Genomic DNA, 21,660 nt, shown 5'->3' on the forward strand with positions numbered 1-21,660 from the left:
GATATGTTGAGTGAAACAAAATCAGTTGGATTTTCCCACATAGTCTGTCAACGATAGGGGCTCTGTAAATTGGCTTACAGGACTTACCAACGTATCATTCATCTTGTAGCCTACTAGGTTGATTAATATCCCTATATTTTGAAAGTAAATCTTTGAATCAGTTTTAGCTTCTATTGTGTAAAATCATTATTTGATATTTGTTGTACTAAATAATATTTAAGAAGTATTCAGATGCCACACATTAAGTTTATTAGTGTTGGGTAAGGGATCATCATTATTCAACTGCGGCCTCCAATCATGATGAGGTATCAATTTATAAGCTTTGTATGTGTATAGCTACATGACAACTAATAGATGGATGCTGCATGTAGCTTGTCAGTTGTCACTGTTGGTATTCATGGAACTGCTGTAATCTTGGTGAAAAAAACCCACCCCTCATAAGATACAGCAGCACCTACACCCACTCCTAACAAGACAGAGCTGCACCTACACCCACCCTGCATAAGACACAGCTGCACATGCACCCACTCGCACATGACAGAGCTGCACCTGCAACCACCCTTAATAAGACACAGCTGCACCTGCACCCACCTTTCATAAGACACACCTGCAGCTATACCCAATCTTCCCTCCAAGATGAACCTGCAATCACCTACATATATACCCATGCCTCATAGGACACCGCTGCAACCACCCTCTTATATGACACAGCTGTACATGCACACACCTCTTTTAGGACACAGCGACACCTGACCCCACCCCTCTTGAGGACACAGCTGCACTTGCACCCGCCCCTCTCAGGGCAAGACTGCACCTGTACGCACCCCTCATAGGAGACAGCAGCACCTGTACCCATCCCTCATTGGACACTGCTGCACCCACCCACCCTCTTATATGACACTGCTGTACCTACACCCAACCCTCTTATGACACAGCTGTACCTGCACACACCCCTTTTAGGACACAGCGACACCTGACCCCACCCCTCTGAGGACACAGCTGCACTGGCACCCGCCCCTCTCAGGACAAGACTGCACCTGTACCCACCCTTCATAGGAGACAGCTACACCTGAACCCACCCCTCTGAGGACAGAGTTGCACCAGAACCTGCACCCATCTTATGACACAGCTGTACCTGCACCCCTCTTATGACACAACTGTACCTGCACCCCTCTTAGGACACAGCTGCATGGAAGATTTACTGGTCTTACCTGTCTGGAATGGGAGTACCCATGGCATCCCATGGAATGTCACCAAAGTGACTGGCCATTAATGATAAAAACACAAGGAAAACTATAAGAACACAGACAATATAATTTTAACTTTTCGTTGAAATGGCATAAAAAACCATATGCAATGAAATGGTTGTAATATTGGTCATTTAAATATGCATTTCCACAGATAATTTGTCTTTATAGCTATCAAATGTACTTCCACTTTTCTACAAAAAAAATTATACAAATGACTAATACCACATTACTAAATGTAATTATTATTATTATTATACCCACACACAATTGCCCTCCACCAGGAGCTTTCAAAAATATATATATATAAAATAAATCCGTAACAGAACTTTTGTCGACCTGTTTCATGATAGGCAGTTTATGCGACAGATAAAGACACAAATTAATAAGAGGTACAAACCACCATGACCAGGGCAAAACAAAAGAAAGAAAGAATAGCTTCGTTGTTGATGAAAACTTAACACAATAGAAGAAGCTTATGGATATGGGTATACCTTAATAATGACTTAATTCCAAATAACATTCCATGAAGTTAAAACTGTGAATACTCCAGAAAACTGGACACATTCTTATCATGGCATAAGGAACATTGCATTGACAAGCAGAAGATGGTCTCTAACCATGTAGACAGGTGATTATGCAATAATGCAAATTCATGCCTCTTGTCGTTTAGGAACAAGAAATCTTTGTCACAACTGAACAATCAAGTAAATGTCAAATTTACTCTACCACCAGGATTAGAATCTCTCTTATATCCGCTACCCCTCTCCCTCCCACCCCCCCCCCCCACACACACATTCTTTATACTCTTGATTAGTAATTCACTCTCCTTCAACTGTGTACAAGTGGTTAGGCACATGGAAGGGCATAGGGTTCACTAAGAGGACTAAAATCAAACATAGTCATGACATATGTGATCACATGAATGTCTGTTGTGAACTGAAATGATAACATTTGTAATGTGCTTCTTGTGAGTAATCCACCACCCCACCACCCCCCCCCCCCCTCCCTACATCAACCTTTGTTCTCAGTAGAATTGATGAATCCTTGTCTATGTTACCTGCAACATGGTAAAAGAAATGATTTATGCTGGAAACATCTTCAGCAGAATTTCATAGACATCATTTAAATTATTTTCTCATCTTAATTAGCTTTTAGCAATACTGAGTATTCGTTGAATAATTGTAGCAATTTTTATTTATTTTTATAGAAATAATGGAAATCATAAGAGATAGACAGAACAACAAATTTAGGTAAATTTTGTTGCCTGGTAAAAATTATGCCTGCTTAAGTACATGTATTATCCAAATTGGAACCAATGAATATAAATTAGCTGTTGCATTCAAAAATTAAGTATTGAAATATACATATTTCTGTATCTATATTAGCTTTGCCAGGCTAGGAAACACTCGATGGTCAACCTTAAAATAAGGGGGAGGACAAAATTAATTTCTAAACGATTCACCAATCATGAAAACAACAAAGTTTAAATCTTACTTTGTTTAGTGAAAATCATTCATATGATTAAGTACCAGAAATGTATCAAGGAATTTGTTTTTAATTACAATTAAAATTCTGGATGAACTGAATGTTATAGCCGTATCATACACCCTCACAAGAATTAAAGCATAAATCACAAATTGAATCTTGTTACCATGCCAACTGTTAGTGATTGAAACTCCTAAGCCAACCTAGTGCGCACACTAATCTTATGCAACAGAGCCGTAGTGGTTCAAGTGCAACACTAACAACCTGCCATTAAGTGGAATTGGCCTAACAAGTAACTCATTTTTACTGTTGCCATGGTAACATGAGGATTACTTGCTTACTATAGTTAAAAAACAAATTATTTTTACTATGCTGCTGCTAAAAAAAATTCAATTATATCATATCAAATCATTTAACATGAGGAAAAAGATACAAATTACAGAAAATATGCAGACCAAGTATTACAATATTCTCGATAATCGTCATGAATTAACTGATAAACCAGGGTACCAGCCCCATCTATTCCTACAGAATGCTTCACTGTTTTTTAAATGGTGTAGGTGATTACATCCTAGCACCGTCAACCATAAGAGGTAACAACCGGACCATTGATAACAAATTGTTTTATAGTTTTAATATTTGAAGATCATAATGAGCAGAAGTTACTCATGAACAGATCATCACAAACAACTGTTTGTTCCCTTTTGTTTATAGAATGTGAACAAAACAACATGACATGGTAAATAAAGCACATGCACATAGATAATGATATCCTAATTCTCAGTATGTAAATCTTCTTAATTATTACAGAGATTGCTTAATTGTCTTACAAACACACTCAAACAGAAGTGCTCCTGTCTCTCTAAAATACAAGACCAAAATAATTATCTAGTACGACCCTTGAGAGACCTCTAAGGTTAACTAGCCTAGTGAACAGGTAAATCTAGTGTACAATAATCTGTTATTTAAGTACAACAACATGAATTAAAACAAAGAATATATTTCTCTTTCAATCATAGCCATTATTTGAAACACTTTGTGTTATACAATATCCTACCATAGCAATGAACATTGTGGATGTAGAATTTAGCTAATAAAAAGATGGGTGAAGGGCCTTCCAATTGAACCACCAAAACAGAAGTATTCTTTTCCTCTCCTCTTCCCCCTCTACTCTCCCTCTCTTCTCCCCTCCTCCCCTATCCCACCTCGACTCCTCCTCTCCTCTACCCTCCTCCCCTATCCCCATCTCTCCTCTCCCCCATCTGACCTCTCCCCCTCATTTCCTCTCCTCTCCACCACCTCTCCTCCACCCTCCTCCCCTATCCCCATCTCTCCTCTCCCCATCTGACCTCTCCCCCTCCTTTCCTTTCCTCTCCTCAACCCCCACCTCTCCTCTACCCTCCTCCCCTATCCCCACCTCTCCTCTCCTATACCCTCCTCTCCTCTGCACTACTCCCTCCTCTCCCACTCCTCTCCTCTACCCTACTCCCCCATCCCCTCCTCTCCCTCTCATGACCTCTCAACCCCTTTCCTTCTCCTCTCTCCCACCTCTCCTCCTCCTCCTCTCCTCTCCTTCTGTTTACTAGATGATTGATATACTCTAAAAATATGGTTGATTACTACTGAAACTGGAAACATACTTTAAACCAAAACAGCACAGTCAATGATTATAACATAGGTTTTAGGACTACACAAGTTTGTTTTCGACAATAGATGGACAAAACATAGCTGGAAGAGGACTGATGGCATCAGCCACAAGTCTACAAAATGCCCTGCTAGACTGATGCCACAAGTCTACATCGTCTTCTGCTGAAAAAACATGAAAAAAGATTCTGGGCAAAAAAAAATTCAATGAAAGACAACGTTTGTTTATGTCTTGCAGCTATACATGTCATTGATGAACTAAAAGATAAACAGAATATATGAAAACTAGAGGTCCTGGAATGTCCTGTATTGGAGTGAACATGGCTCAGGAAATTACATAAATGTTAAAACATCTCCTGTGTATTATCAGACTTTGACATGGAAAGGCACTGTGAATGGTTAGGGGAAGAAAAGGTAGGGAAATATCTATGCTTAAGCATACAAGTTGTATTTGTACAAATAATTCATAAAAGTTCCGAGATTGACCTTGTCAAGGTCTGACCCTGCAAGTGACAGGTCTCCAGAAGGTACACCCTACTAATAGCCCAAGAGCATTTTCTGTGGCCCTTGTAGATTTGTGCACATCACATCAGACTACTTCTATCTCTCTTTGTAAACATGACATAGCTTTTGGTCCTTGCTACTGAACAGATCAACAAGACTCTGGTAACTCCAACAAGGTAAAGATGGCCGAAAGAAGGGACAATTGGATTGCTGGTCATGAGAGCCTCTTGAAGATGTTGCTCTGAGAAACATCTCTTAGAACAAATCTCCCCGACACTTTATTTGAATTCATGAGTAGGCTGTAGCTACACGATGAGTTAGACTTGTCATCCAGTAGAAGTAAAACTGATTGATTAATATAAACTACATAGCACAAGATATCCAGATGAAAGAAAGTTGGCTACAATGACTATGCTGTGACGTCGCATCGCCTTTCTCGTCTTGGGGTCTCCATTTTGAGTTGACAATCATGGAGGAATGGTAGTAGAAATATGCATAATCCTGTAAATGGGTGGTACTGTTGGTTACTTCACTACTACTACATGGCCCCTTCCATTATCCGAGAAACCATACAGCTTCCTGCATGTCCCGTCATTGTACCGCAATTTATACTAATATCTGATAAATTCAGTTGTGGTTTATACATAAGAAAAGCTATCATACAGAGGTGTCTAGGCAGTGCAGTCAGTCAAATAAAGTATTACAAAGAACCTACTGGGCCTGATTTTGTAGACCAACAACCTTCAAGGTTGTAATATCGTAGAATCCTCGCTTACAGGTCCCAGAAGTCGTCCGTCTTAGGCAGAGCTAAGAGACCCGCTCCTCCTTCTTCTGTACTCGGCTTGGTGGATATATATGAGAATGATACAAAATGAATACTAGCTGTCTTGCACTGACCTAGTAGTTGAGCTGATGATGATGATGAGGATGTTGATGATGATGATAGTAGTAATGGTGACCCTTGACCTCAGTTTTTCAGCATTCTTTTGACTCTATCGAGTTCCACTTGCATACTCATCCGGACTTTCTTCTCCTCGTCTAACTCCTGCACCAAATTATCCACTTCCTTCTTCACCTCCTTCTTGTGACTGGCCATTTCGTTTCTCAGATTGGCCATCTCCGTGCGTAACGCTTTCATTTCGTTTTTGAGATCGTTTACATCTTGGCCTGAACCGGCTGCCCCGACACCACCGGTGTGTGATGTTCCTCCAAAAGACTTGGAAAGTGGCGATTTCGTTGGCACGTTTGAAACAGGACCATCGGTCACCTACAAGGCAAGAAAATGATAGAGTAATCGATACTTGGCATCATTTAAACATAAAGGATAATTGCTACCCACCAGAGCGGCTGACAACATTAGCTTGTACCGACCGGAACAGGTCAAGAATCGTGAGTTATCGTGCTTACAAAGTTTTCAAACTTTTGACAAATATTGACCTCAAAGAACCTTTGACCTTCACAGAAAAAAATAGGGTTCCTGTACTCAATATAATGGATCCACATACCAAATCTGAAATTAATCCACCATGAATTTTTTGAGTTACTGTGTTTACAAGTAGGTGTCACATACAAACACACCTGTGCCGTCAAAAATCTCATAGATTCCTTTCACCTGCTGGAAGGAATAAATATAACTACGGGACAGGCAAAACCTATTTTTGGGGACATGAAATACCACTGATGGATTCCAGTGATAAAACAACCATTGTGTCCTAAAGACACACTCAATAGGAATTATTTCGAGAACTGGTAGCAAATTGATGTAATAAAATCTGGGGTTAACACCCTGAATGCACTTAGCAAGAAATTCGATACTCAACGGTATTCTTGATGTAGGTTCTGTAGACAATAAAATCGAGTAAACTATTGATACTTCTTAGATTAAATCTTATTATCAATTTTTATACGGAGGATTCATATGGCTTCTTAATTCATGAGTTACTGTGTCTGATATTATCATATTGTAACAGTAAGGCATACAAGTTAAGGATAAAACAGAATATATTACCTTTGCATTTATATCCTTCACAAACAATAACATTTCTGATGAATATTTATGGAGGAAGATGCAGATAATTGGTACTGACATCACCTATTTATCCACACTCCCCCACCCACCCACCCCCCCCCTCCCAGGTAGTATCTATATGAAAAGTTCTTGTGTATCATATGTGTGGAAAGTGTGTTCTTCTGTTCATAGAAATGCACTTTCAAATTCAATAGGATATCTCCTTACAATTGAATCTAACTGTGATAACAAGGTGCTGACATGTACTACATCATGATTATTCATATAACATTTACAACCATGTTTATTCATAACATATTACACCCTTCATAGTAATATATATCTTGTCATTAGACAACATATAGTATCCTGCCGTGATTTATTCGGGTCGTACATATTCATAGCGCATGTCATATCATGGATATGCAAAGATCTGGTTTTAATCAATGTTTTTCATAGGCCACATACCATATCATGGATATGCATGTTTCTGGTTAAACAGTATCATTGTTTTGAATAGCTCATACATATCATATCACAGATATGCATATCTCTGGTTTTATCATTGTTTTGAATAGCATACATATCATATCACAGATATGCATATCTATGGTTATATCATGGTTTTGAATAGCATACATATCATATCAAGTATATGCATATCTCTGGTTATATCATTGTTTTGAATAGCATACATATCATATTACGGATATGCATATCTCTGGTTATATCATTGTTTTGAATAGCATACATATCATATCATGGATATGCATCTCTCTGGTTATATCATTGTTTTGAATAGCATACATATCATATCAGGGATATGCATATCTCTGGTTATATCATTGTTTTGAATAGCGTACAAATCATATTACGGTTTACGGATATACATATCTCTGGTTATATCATTGTTTTGAATAGCATACATATCATATCAGGGATATGCATATCTCTGGTTATATCATTGTTTTGAATAGCGTACAAATCATATAACGGTTAACGGATATACATATCTCTGGTTATATCATTGTTTTGAATAGCATACATATCATATCAGGGATATGCATATCTCTGGTTATATCATTGTTTTGAATAGCGTACAAATCATATAACGGTTAACGGATATACATATCTCTGGTTATATCATTGTTTTGAATAGCATACATATCATATTACTGATATGCATATCTCTGGTTATATCATTGTTTTGAATAGCACACATACCATATCACAGATATACATATATATGGTTAAATCATGTTTGATCTTTGGCATGTTTCTACCATAGTTATCCATAGCGTGTGTCTATTTATCACAGACCTTATATGCCTTAGCTTGACGATTAACTCTACAGAAGCTGCTTTCAGTTTTTGACAAATCAGAACAACTTCATGACAGCAGGATTACTCCACGTTTAATAGCATGGACCAAATCATGGAGAGTTACCAAACAGGGGCGTATTACAGTATGGTTCTCAACAGCTGACGAATCCTGATTGTCTGGTCTTCTCAATCCCACATCACTGATAATCTCTACCCCTGCTCCTAATCTGGAAAATCCTTTCTACATATCTTTCACAAATTCCATTCATGTCAGACAATAAAATTCTCTAGAACATTACCAATTAATTTCTAGTTGTCCCATTTCTCCAGACTGTAAAATTACTTAATTATGATGACTATTTGCAGAGCTTATAATTAGAGCAAAAAAGTTACAAGACCAAAAAAAAAAAATGTTTATTATCTGCGAGTGATATACTTTTGCCAGGAGAAGTACCGGAAGAGAAAAGGCGAGGTATAAATTTTATTTTAGTAGGCTTTAAGGAGAGCAGCTGGCAATGAATTCATGTCAATGGTTCTGAAAGTCGGATGATGTAACATAGTCTATGCAAAAAATACTATAGCATTATGTATTTTCTTGCTCCTCTTTCATTATCTAGAGTACTTTGTTCATTGTTCTAGTTACACATAACAGGATCAGTATGTACTGTTTGTGAGCAACACATTGAATTTGTTGTTACCAGGCAGTGTTTGTTAGGTAGCCATGTTGATACAGCTTTTTTGTACTTTTGGTATTGGTCATAATAGAAAGTGCTGATCATGTGTCACCCAGTGGGGGAGCGTCCATACAGTCAGGGGGGGCGAATGCCCCCCCCCCCGACTGTATCAAATGGACTGCTGGCGTCCTTTTCAGCTTTTTACTACTTTTACTTTTTTCACGATTATTGACTTTTTTATTGCGCTCTCATCTACCTATTGACCTTTGTCACATTTTGTTGGTGTAATTTTCTGACAAAATGTCGATGACACCTATTTATTCTTTGTTTATCTGCAAATTAGCAAGGCCCGGAAAGGGTCATTTCCTGCTATCTAGGGAGTATCTTTACTAAAAACGCTCCGCGCCAACCTGTGGTGGCGCTCCGCTTAGAAAGTGTCGAAAGCGCCCCTACAGGCCTTCTCGCCCCCTCTGACCAATACCCCTAGCTCCGCCACTGGTGTCACCATGTTGTCATTGCCTCCACCCCCCCCTCCCTCACACCCGCATTGTACAGTATTGAGGGTATGCTGTGACTGTGTAGCATTATGAACAGATCTGGGCAGAAGTCACTACTGTGTCTCGATATGGATGTCTTATTGCTCCTTATCATTATGGAAAGTTCTAGGTAGAACCGTATTGGTGTTCGAATCTCACAATGTTGTGATGAGTGCATCGTTCTTCCTGAGGCTATCACCATGCTGTGATGACCATACTGTTTATTCCTTGTCATTGACCGGAACTGATGCTATGCTATGTCACATAGTGCTGAGAGTGCCAACCAGGCAGTCATTCAATCCTGTAGTAACCACGTTGCCCTTCAACCTAATACTGATGGTGCGGTAGTGCTAACCAGGCAGGCATTCCTTCACCCAGTATATCATGCGTATTAGTCAACATGCTATTAGATTAATCTACAACATGCAATGTTACGCAATTTCTTTTTGCAAGGACTTTTGTTTAACACTTTGCACTGTAAATGATACATTTTTTTTTATAAACTTGAACTTAGCATTAAGTTACATTAGTTTTACACATGAATTTCACCTGTTCATCGTTCTCTCGAGAAACGATTGGAGGTCTTCGTAAGGATTTGGACTTGAGATCCTTGGACCAAGGGGGCAGCTTGGAGGCTTCAGGAGCAACCGAAGAAGCAGCGTTGACATCATTTTGCAGGTTAGTAGAAGGAGCAGCAAATGACTACAGGGGGAGAGTAAGGGTTATGTTATGGAGGAAACAGAAAGAAGGAACAGAGATATTGAGCAGGCAGGCATCTAAGACAGGAAGATGCAACTAATGCTGGACTATGTGCAACAAACAAAAAAGAAGTTGTATGGAATAAGAAAAGAGCAAAGTTTTAAAAATGAAACAAAATCGCATTTTCTCCATTCATGCATTCTACGGCAAGAAAAGCAAACTGCAGGTGAAATTATGTTCACGTTATGATTGAACAGCTGGTGCCACATTGTAAAAGAAACATCAGCTTCTGACTAGAAACGGGTGACACCATTCATCTTCATATTGTATCTGGTTTTCCTGTCTCTCAGTACAAAGATCCTTGTGATGACTTCTCCATGAGAAAAATTTACTGAACGTTTTAACAACCAGGCTTCCGTCTAATATCACCCAAGAGTTAAAGATCAAGCAGAGATTTCCTGAATCAGAACTGCTCAGCCATATTTAACAGGCGGTTCAGCAAAACCTTTTCCTGGCCTTTTAATGAAGTCTGATAACTTTGACTTTCTAGGAAATTTGTATTATTTCCAGATTTATGTATTTAAAACATGGCTTCATGATGATATTAAGCCTGATTATTGTTAATATATATTGCTTTATTTGTAAAATTGGCACACCACATATAAGGCAAATATGAAATATAATGGCATTTGCTTCCTTTGTAGTGGGTACCACTTTATAACTGTATAGCGTTGAGTTGATTTTGTTATAATTGGATGAAATCATACAGAGTGATGAAAGGCAACTGACGAAGGCCATATGTTACTTTAATCCATCAAAACTGTACCAGAAAATGATCAAAATTATGGGACATGCAATTTTTCATAGTCGGATTAACCGCTTAATGAATTGCTGATTACCAGTAGTTAAATGAATGCAACTACATAAATCCCTTAGTTAGACTGAAGGTATCCAATTAGGTTTGGTTAGGGTAAACAAAGGAGCAACCCAATGAAACATCGTTTAATGAAGACCTCAACAGAATGTTCAAAAGCATCATGGGTTACCTTGTGTGAAGTACAATAAAGAATAATAGTATAGTTGAATTAATTTCAAATTTTCAATATTAATTATAACAAACTGACAAAAAGGAGGTGAAATAGTGCTACTTAGAAAGAACATTGTTATTTATATGAACCCTAATACAAGTAGTAATTTGGATACCCTTGGAGGAATATTGGCCTGGGAAGATTATCAGTACAACCATAGTATTAGTAAAATGTATAGGGTGGCAGGTAGGGTTGTGGTAGGGGTATCTGGTAGGGGTATCTGGTAGGGGAGGGGGTTTATCCTTTTTGTTGCTATTTATGTGTATTACTTTGTCTGTTTTCTCCGGGGTGCTCTTGCTTTTCAAGCCGGAAAAGGTTCTTAAGGGTACTTCCTTTCGCAACCTGTGGTTTTTCGATTTTTAAAGATTAAAACTATCTATCATTATGTTTATATTTTGTTGTGATTAAGGAATTAAGGAATATTGTCCTAAATGTTTCTCATCAATCATACTGTAGTACTAGTGATACCATGGACATTGCTATCAAACATAGTATTAGTAAGGAGTATAGTCCTAAATGGTCTTATAGTAAAATAATCTTATCAACCATAGTACTAGTGGAACCATGGACATTTCTATCAAACATATTAATGAATTGCTGATTACGAGTAGTTAAATGAATGCAACTAAACAAATCCCTTACTTAGACTGAAGGTATCCAATTAGGTTTGGTTAGAGTAAAACAAAGGAACAAGGTTAAATTATCTGTCATTATGTTTATATTTTGTTATGATAAAACAACAAATTAAGGAATATTGTCCTAAATGTTTCTTATCAATCACAGTACTAGTGGTACCATGGACATTGCTATCAAACATAGTATTACTGAGGAGTGTTATCCTAACTGTACCATGAACACTATATTAGCCATAATATTACCAAGTATTAATTAAAGTCACTATGAACAATATCATCAACACTAGTGCTTGTAAACATAGTCGAATAGGTGACATTGTTAATATCAACACTATTACTATGAACATTATTATTAAATCAAGGAGTATTAAAGGTTATATGAAGACTTCCAAGTATATTATTAATGACAAGGATTTTGTGTTATGAGCATTAACATCAACCAAAATGGTAAGTTTGAAATCATGGAAAGATTTGTTGAGAGGGAATATTTATTTATTTGATTTATGTAAAGAATGACAAATTAAGTGGATATTGTAAGAAAAACGTTGTGTGGAAGAAGCGTTGTTATGATGATGACCATGATGGAAAAGACAATTATACCTCACTAGTTTCTCTATGCTCAAATGTTGCCGGGAGGCTGGGCCGTTTGGCCAACAGATGACGCAGCTACGAAAGAGCAACAAACAATTAAACTTCTTGACAACAAACAAAAAACAAAACAGGAAAAACAAAATTGCAAGCTCATCACTTCAAGCACAGCTTTAAATAATAAAACATAAAATTTAGTTAAAAAAAGCAAAATAGATAATAAAACATTTATTGAACAAGTTAGCTTTGCAGTGAATTTGTTGTGCCCCATTTTTTTTTTCCATTTTTCTTCATGAATGAATGAATTACTGAAATTCTCCCTTGCATCATTTAGACACTATTCAATGTTTAATGCTTTCCAAACTTCTTGCAGCACTAAAGCATCTGCACCTTTTATGCATACCCCAGTTGTGTACCAATTTCTTACTTTACATTGGCTCCTGACATCCCTTGCTTTTTGTAGACACAATCAGGAAATTGGAATTACCTGGGTGCTGCCATGGATGCCTTATTAAGACATTTTTCTTCTTCTTCATTACGATCAAACAAAATATTTGCATCTTAATTGAGGACTAAATTGATTACCATCCAACCACTCCCGCCCCCGGTCCCACCCCCTACTCTCTTTCTTTTCCATTGCTTTCCCCAATATATCAACTGTGGCACCACAAATAGTTACCCACCTCAGAGTGCGGTATTAAACTGCCATGCACTCTTTTTGCTCCCTCTTCTATTTCTATGTTACCATGTTACATGCTTCCCTTCCACAGTGTATTATATTGTGAGTATATCACTGACATTCATACAATTTCCTTTTGTCCACAGGCCTTTAAACCTTCCTCTTCCATCTGTGGTAAACTTTCTTTGGCCAGGAAGGTGGCTGCTGGGGTAAATGGGGGTGGGATTGGGGGGGGGGAGATAAGGGTAAGAGGAGTTGCTTCCTCAGTTGGTCAGAAGGGTGGTGGCTTCAGATGGCTGGAGATGAGATGTGCTTCCTCGCCAACAAGCAAGCTCATATTCTGATATGGTCAGCTTTCAGTGATAAAATTATATGACAAACTTTTTGTGACTGCTGTGAAGGTATTTGCACCATTAGTGTATTTTGGTTGATGTGACACAGCTGCAAACAGGAATGTTGGTGCATGTGGTGCAGTGAAAGAGCCACGGCAATGCCAACAAACTTAAACAAAGCTAATGTGCAGGTGCTGGATATCACCATGGCAACATACCACAAGAGAGGATCTCCCGTGAGATGGGAATGAATGTGAAGGCATCTGTAAATAAGACCAAGCAGGAATAGAGTCATGCAAATCAAAACCAGAACTAAATACACCTTTCCATTAATCCCTCTACGTCCTGTGCAACTTACACAGAATTCATTTGTTTACTGACGCTTTGTTCCTAAAGGCTTTGTCTTTGAAAACAAAACAAAAAACACCAGAGAAAGCAAGATGGACAAAATGGTTTTTTGGAAATACCTTATCGAATAATACCTTATTGACTTGTAAAGACGGGTAACCCCAAAATGCATCAAGGGAACGCTGGGAATAAAGTGAATCACTCAAAAGCTACAAAGGGATTAAAATAAATGATTAAGAAAAGCCTAATAGTCAGAACCAGCACCCTCTGAAGGAAAAGAAAGGTAAAACTACAATTCTTTTGGTCAGTTGATGTATCAGTTTCTCATTTTGCTTACTTCCTGTGGCAGTAACATTTCCGTACAGAATACTGCAAGGTGTTGAATTTTCGATTTGAATGGAGGAAAACCTGTATCCTCTTGATCAATTTTGCTGCTAAATTGGCAGTTTAGTTCTTATTTATGCTTTCATGCTGTATCCTTTTCGTTCTTTCAAAACAATTGGTTTCATGCTCTCATGCCTTATCGTTACATTCTCTCGAGACAAAGTGCTAACTACTTGCAGCTCAACAGTGCAATTGCTTAAGACTCTTTGGTCTCTGTTTTTAAGATCACCGTGTACAAAAAATTTAATCAGGTGCGAGTACATAGCGAACATGTCTCTGATCTGAAGACAAGGTCGTAATGTTTTAGAAAAATTGTAGGAGAGAATGAGTGAGATATATCAGACACTTCACTTAATTCAACCAGTGGCTTACTGGAATCAGAAAATGTTTCTTGTAAGAACCAATAACTTTTATCAGTCCGATGTTCTTACTTAAGTAAGCCAATGACTTACGCCAGTCCTATTTGCTTACTTAAGTGAGCTGATGACTTATTTTTAAAAGGGAAATGAATGTTAGATAAATTCTCACAATTCAGTATATGATTATTTAGTGTGACTGAAGGAAGACTTCCAATGCAAACACACACAAGTTAACTATCAGCTTTTTAGCTTTAATTTTAAATCAAAATTTGTCAAATATTTCATGTAGTTCATGGGTGACACTCAACCTTGAAAAGGGTATTGCCAGAGAAGCAGAAGAGAGTTTAAATAAGTTTTTTGGCATTCTGGTAAGAAACCATGCTGCCAGTTGAAGAGATTAGAGCGACATTGAAAATAGTTTGAATGATCACACTTAACTGACGCAGAGAAAGTGATACAAATAGGAATATGGGGTCATCTGTTCATACTATTAACAATATTGATATTAAGATGAGGTCAATGGTTAAACACGAAGGATTTCCAAAAGTTATTATTTGCAGTCTAGTCTCTCAGTCTTCAATCGTTCATCTATTATTCATCTATCGTTCATCTATCGTTCATCTATCGTTCATCTATCGTAATGAATAATGAATAACTGATGCTAAACATGCTTTATGACTCTGGCAAAGTCAAGTGAATGTACAACTACAAAGGAATGAAATAACCATTAAAGTAATGAGGAGCGAGAAAAGAGAATTATGTTACCGAAGTGAGGGAGAGAAGGTGGGGAGGGGGGGGGGAGGGGAAGGAACTAGCTAAGCAGAGGAACTGTGTGGTGCTGAAAGAGGTAACTGCTACACATTCAACATATAGCAAACTAATGCAAAGTAATTAGTATTATAGATGGTAGGCACACCTTTGCCTTTGGACATAATTCTGTTAGACACCCATCTACCAAAGCACGGCATTGAAGATATGCAATTGCAGGACTCATAATACACAGAGGTAATGAATAGGCAGGACTCACAATACACAGAGGCAATGAACAGGCAGCACTCACAATACACAAATACTGCACAGGGGCAGGACTCACAATATACAGGAAATACACAGGGGCAGGACTCACAATATATAGGAAATACACAGAGGCAGGACTCACAATATACAGGAAATACACAGGGGCAGGACTCACAACATACAGGAAATAAACAGGGGCAGGACTCACAATATACAGGATATACACAGGGGCAGGATGCACAATATACAGGAAATACACAGGGGCAGGACTCACAACATACAGGAAATAAACAGGGGCAGGACTCACAATATACAGGATATACACAGGGGCAGGACTCACAACATACAGGAAATACACAGGGGCAGCAGGACTCACAATATACAGGAAATACACAGGGGCAGGACTCACAATATACAGGATATACACAGGGGCAGGACTCACAATATACAGGAAATACACAGGGGCAGGACTCACAACATACAGGAAATAAACAGGGGCAGGACTCACAATATACAGGAAATACACAGGGGCAGGACTCACAACATACAGGAAATAAACAGGGGCAGGACTCACAATATACAGGATATACACAGGGGCAGGACTCACAACATACAGGAAATACACAGGGGCAGGACTCACAATATACAGGAAATACACAGGGGCAGGACTCACAACATACATGAAATACACAGGGTAGGACTCACAATATAAAGGATATACTCAAGGGTAGAAATTAATAATTTAGAATCTACACTGGGCAGACTCTTAACATGGTATGCAGAATGACTATGCAGGGACAGGAATCACAATGGAGAGAGACAGGAGACTTGCTACTTACATTTTCATTTACTGTTCCATGGCTTGATGGTGGCCTCTTGTTATCAACCTTTGGCCTGTCTTTTGTTAGATGACTGAGTTTGTTAGCGCTTGGTTTAATATCACCAAATACATCTGTCAAAGTGGGAACAAATTAAATGAATGTACGGTGAAATCTGTCAAAATCTAATTAGACAGATTTAACTTGAGACTGTTTCAACTTGAAACAACTGTTGTTTTAAATATTAAGTACCTGGCACACGGCAGATTGAATTGTTTTAAGAATTTTCCGTATAGCAGATTGAGGATTGAACTACTAGACACATATGGAGGCTAAATACTTGTAGGAATATCCTAAATTACAAAACAAGTTACATTTGAAGATAGACTCCATACCCTTACTAGGCTCATCTGGTGTAGGGGTTGGTTTACGTTTGGGCTCAGGTGCAGGCCTGGATTTTACCTTGGGTAATCCTGGCTGGGCCTGAGAAAAAAGATATTAATACAATCCTTGGAAGTTATCAATTGAAAACTCAAATATGGAAGACGTAATTTCATTTTGGCATGGACACTTCTCTGCTGACTTAATATATATTATCATCAAACACTGTGACAATACCAGATAAGACAAGATTAAACTCTGATTTAACTTGACTCATATACATGCCAAGTTTACAAACTGCTGATGCCCGAGTATTCAAAACTCTGTAAGCTGAGGTACCCATTTCTGAAGGGATTAGGCAAACATGAGTTCACAGTCAGACTAATCCAGTGCTACTTATCTATCAGTGCTTCATATCTCTTCTTCTATTGGCTGAGGCTTTATTGTTAAAATAAATGAGCAAAATAGCCAGCCCCCTTCAATGATTTATTCACACTGGCCCTGTTAAAAGCATCGACTGAAATGATTAGAAGAAATCACGTGTACATGATGCATATCCCCAAAAGCACTAAGGATACTTTCGTTCATCCAGATATTCGTAAGCCTTCATTTATGTTCTTTCCACAGACAATCGAACATGATAATTAATAGTGAACCCATGAGCTGCTCTCCAATGCTACAGTTATTCTCACCGTTTTTGCTCCGACTGGAGGTTTTCTCTCATCTGGTTTTAAGGAGCTTCGTTTCGCTTCCACCGCTTTTGGACCTGAAAGTAGAGGATCATCCACTCAGCTGATTGACACTGTATTTATCAGACGTCAAATGATCATTAACGACACACATCTCTTATTATTCCTCCCCCTCTACCAATTTTATGCCACATGTCACAAACAGACAAACTTTCAAGGAACGGACTTCCTTACTGCACAGGCAGGCATCAACCATGCATTGGCCATGCTTCCTCCACTTGTACTTGCCGGTGTGACTCATTTACTGGGTATAAAATGGCTGCAATACATTGATAACTCTTCCTCTCAATGCCCTGGCCAATGGGACTCGGTTCTCTTGTAGACATTGTCTAACATGCATTCACCACCTAACATACTGGCCAATGGGACTTGGTTCTCTTGTAGACATTGTCTATCATTCATTCACCACCTAACATACTGGCCAATGGGACTCGGTTCTCTTGTAGACATTGTCTAACATGCATTCACCACCTAACATACTGGCCAATGGGACTCGGTTCTCTTGTAGACATTGTCTATCATTCATTCACCAGCTAACATACTGGCCAATGGGACTCGGTTCTCTTGTAGACATTGTCTATCATTCATTCACCAGCTAACATACTGGCCAATGGGACTTGGTTCTCTTGTAGACATTGTCTAACATGCATTCACCACCTAACATACTGGCCAATGGGACTCGGTTCTCTTGTAGACATTGTCTAACATGCATTCACCACCTAACATACTGGCCAATGGGACTCGGTTCTCTTATAGACATTGTCTATCATTCATTCACCAGCTAACATACTGGCCAATGGGACTCGGTTCTCTTGTAGACATTGTCTAACATGCATTCACCACCTAACATACTGGCCAATGGGACTCGGTTCTCTTGTAGACATTGTCTATCATTCATTCACCAGCTAACATACTGGCCAATGGGACTCGGTTCTCTTGTAGACATTGTCTAACATGCATTCACCACCTAACATACTGGCCAATGGGACTCGGTTCTCTTATAGACATTGTCTAACATGCATTCACCACCTAACATACTGGCCAATGGGAAACAGTTCCCTTGTAGACATTGTCTATCATTCATTCTCCAGCTAACATACTGGCCAATGGGACTCAGTTCCATTAAAGACATTGTCTGTCATGCATTCACTAGCTAACATACTGGCCTATGGGACGCAGTTCCATTAAAGACATTGTCTATCTTTCATTCACCAGCTAAAATACTGGCCTATGGGAAACAGTTTTTCGTATAAATGGTTTACCATGCATTCACCATGCTTGCTCCACACGTAATGGCCTATGGGAAACAGTTCTTTTGTACACACTGTCTACTGTACATTTCACCATGCTAACTCCACAAATCCTGGCCTATGACCATTTATTGGGTACAAAGTGTCTACAATGTATTCACAACTCTCAATCCCAATCAACTGGCCCATCATGAAGAATTTCATAACCTTACCAACACCAGGCCTGATTGGCGGTGCACCCTTTGATTTTGCCTATAAATGGAAAAAGAATAGAGATATCTTTAATAATGGATAAAATCTTAAAATCAGTCAGCCATTCATACAGTATTTTATTATTTTTTTGCAACCTGCAATCAAATATGGCTGAAATCAATACAAGTACAAGCTCACTCAAATTTCAGGGGACTGCCAAGTGTCCTCAGAATGGCAACAGCTTATCTTCAATCTCTGTTTCTACATTAATGTATGATCGGAGACCTAGTCTCATTAATCCGCCCTTACTGTCATTTTACTTCAAACCTTCACCCAATAATTAAATTAGCATTTTGAAAGCAAAATCTAAAGTGGACTGTAAATAACATTGAATGAAAAAAAAAGGGCAAACAATATTCCCCTTTTTGCTCTCTCTCTCTCTCCTCAGACGTGCTGTAGGGCAGGAACATGTTTCTACCTTAGGGGGGGGGGGGGAGAGGGCAATAACAGTGTACAGTTGTAATTATGAAACAAATTTCCACTTTGTTGATTTATAATATTTCACAACACTGATTGATAAGTTGCTGCAGTCAGTCTCAAGAAAACTCCACGGTCTTGAAAGCAATCTACAAACCCCCAGCCCCCCAACCTCTTGAAAAATGGCGAATGTACGCCCCCTGGATATTAGTCAAATTGCAAACACTCAGACCCATCATATGCGATATTTTATGTGTAAACAAATTACAGTTCATCAAGACATTGCTCACCTCCTGGTCCGCCGATAACAGTTTTACAAAATTGTCCGGAAAGACACCGACTTTACCGTCTTTTTCTCCTTTCCACCAGCCCTTATCACCGACATCTTTGGATATTACAGTTATCATGGTTCCCTTTTTTAACATGAGCTCGTCTGGGTTCTTGGGATCGTAGTCAAACTCCACTATAGCTCTTTCTTTCCCACCTGACAGGATAAAGATGACAAAATCAGAGATTCGTGTAGCGACCAGAAAAATTATTATCATAATCACTTTATCCCACTTGAACAAAAGTGTCCATTCCAGCCTGGAAGTCAGTTACTTTACAAGACACATAAAAGCATTACGGATAGAAACCACATGGCTTTTTAAATTTACACTTCACATTGGTTGGGCTGTCCGATTTACAGTCTATGATCATTGTGGAAAATAAGACCATTTCAGATCAGATTGTGGAAATTGTGCACTATATGCACCCACAATCTCACAGATAATAAGTTTTATTGCTTCTAACCCCACAGACTTATTCCACTAACAAATAACCTGGTGGCTATCTGAAACAAAACGGACTGTCTTAGACTGCGTTTTAATTTAGCCGATGTGTTGAAAATGTGATGCAAAAATATAATAATAACTGTTATGAAAAAACTTTTTGGAATGCCTGAGACCACTTTCTCTGAATTTACAAAATTTGTTCTGATATGTTGGTAAATAATTAAGCAAGTTGATAGTGTAACCCAAAGATTTGAGCAGTTCGTGGAGAATTATTTCGTTCAATAACTCCAAGATTTTGTTCAACTCATCAGCACTGGCAAAGTTGCTTAAGCGGTTAAGAATATTCAAGTGACAGTCATGATCCTGAAGGTTGGTAGAGAATGATTGTTATTATTCAAAACTATAAAATGCCAAAAACAAACAACAGAGGCTTGCATTGTACATAAAATTAAAATGATTATTGATTGAAAAAATAAAGAATACACTGCTTTGGTGGGAAAGAAACTGATAACCTTCTTTTTAACCTAATCAAATTTAAAAATAAGCTCACACGTTTAATTTCTCAAGTTTAATTTCAATGCATGGTAGTTTTTTAAACTTTTTCCCGTAATGCAATATTGCCCACAAGTGGTAAAGACAGTTTTCTTGAATTATCGAGGGTTGAATTAGGAGAGGAAAGAAACGGAAACGGATAACTTCCTGCCCATTCTTCCTGATATGGTCTACTCTGTTAACATTAACAAAATCATTAACTGTGTGAACAGGTCTAGTGAATTCTCATTAACAGAGTACCTGGCTAATGGCCATTTATATATATATATATATATATATATATATATATATATATATATATATATATATATTACGACAGAATCGGATTAGAATAATCCGACACGGATTAAAAATAATCCGTTTTTCTAAAGCTTCTGTTAATTCCAGCAGAAATCAGTAAGTCGCATTGACTTGCCGATACTCTTCTCTATGAAAGCTGTTTTAATGGTCCAGAACAGAAGAAGGTGGTCTCTCTCATTTGCTTTCCTTTTTGTCAAAAGAATTGTTTAGATAACTTAGTGAATGGTGTATAACAAAAGATAGGGTAAGATGGCTCAGTGCCTTAGCTTCGCTGTTTGACAGGGGTGGCCCGCCCCACCACTTCTTTCGCCCACCCTGCCAATTCAACCAATTTTTACCAGCAACCCCTTCCCCTTCGTCCGCCCTTGTACTTCCCTACTCGCCAACTCCTTAGTACTAGCTCCATGCTTTGACCTTACAGTGAATCCAACAACCAACTCTTCAAAAATCCCTGTACCTACAGTGTGCATATCTCTCGCTAAATTCCACACAGTTCACTGTACTATTGCATGTACATAGTTCATTTTCGACTACACATGCACAAATCCTCAAAACCTGATCCAACATGACAATTACATAGTGCACTGCTACCTATCAATTGATCATGAAATAAAGA

General features: G+C 38.4%; 1 protein-coding gene across 16 annotated transcripts in view; it reads right to left on the reverse strand.

Moving 5' to 3' along the window:
• Nucleotides 1-1,313: 1,313 nt before the first annotated feature.
• Nucleotides 1,314-21,660, reverse strand: part of LOC139963074 (SH3 domain-containing kinase-binding protein 1-like) — a 39,231-nt gene continuing 18,884 nt past the window's right edge. For 2 of the 16 annotated variants that reach the window (XM_071963562.1, XM_071963560.1), the window contains exons 7-15: nt 19,710-19,903; nt 18,963-19,002; nt 17,444-17,517; nt 16,766-16,853; nt 16,392-16,504; nt 13,663-13,707; nt 12,446-12,511; nt 9,973-10,125; nt 1,314-6,150 (exon numbers count right to left, since the gene is read on the reverse strand). In XM_071963562.1, coding sequence (XP_071819663.1) covers nt 5,851-6,150; nt 9,973-10,125; nt 12,446-12,511; nt 13,663-13,707; nt 16,392-16,504; nt 16,766-16,853; nt 17,444-17,517; nt 18,963-19,002; nt 19,710-19,903 — 1,073 coding nt within the window. In that variant the 3' untranslated portion in view covers nt 1,314-5,850. Of the gene's footprint in view, nt 6,151-9,972; nt 10,126-12,445; nt 12,512-13,662; nt 13,708-13,926; nt 14,002-16,391; nt 16,505-16,765; nt 16,854-17,443; nt 17,518-18,962; nt 19,003-19,709; nt 19,904-21,660 lie in introns of all 16 variants that reach the window. The other 14 variants (XM_071963561.1, XM_071963564.1, XM_071963566.1 and 11 more) reach the window with 14 other exon arrangements.

Source organism: Apostichopus japonicus, chromosome 21 (assembly GCF_037975245.1).
Source record: "Apostichopus japonicus isolate 1M-3 chromosome 21, ASM3797524v1, whole genome shotgun sequence".
NCBI lineage: Eukaryota > Metazoa > Echinodermata > Holothuroidea > Aspidochirotida > Stichopodidae > Apostichopus > Apostichopus japonicus.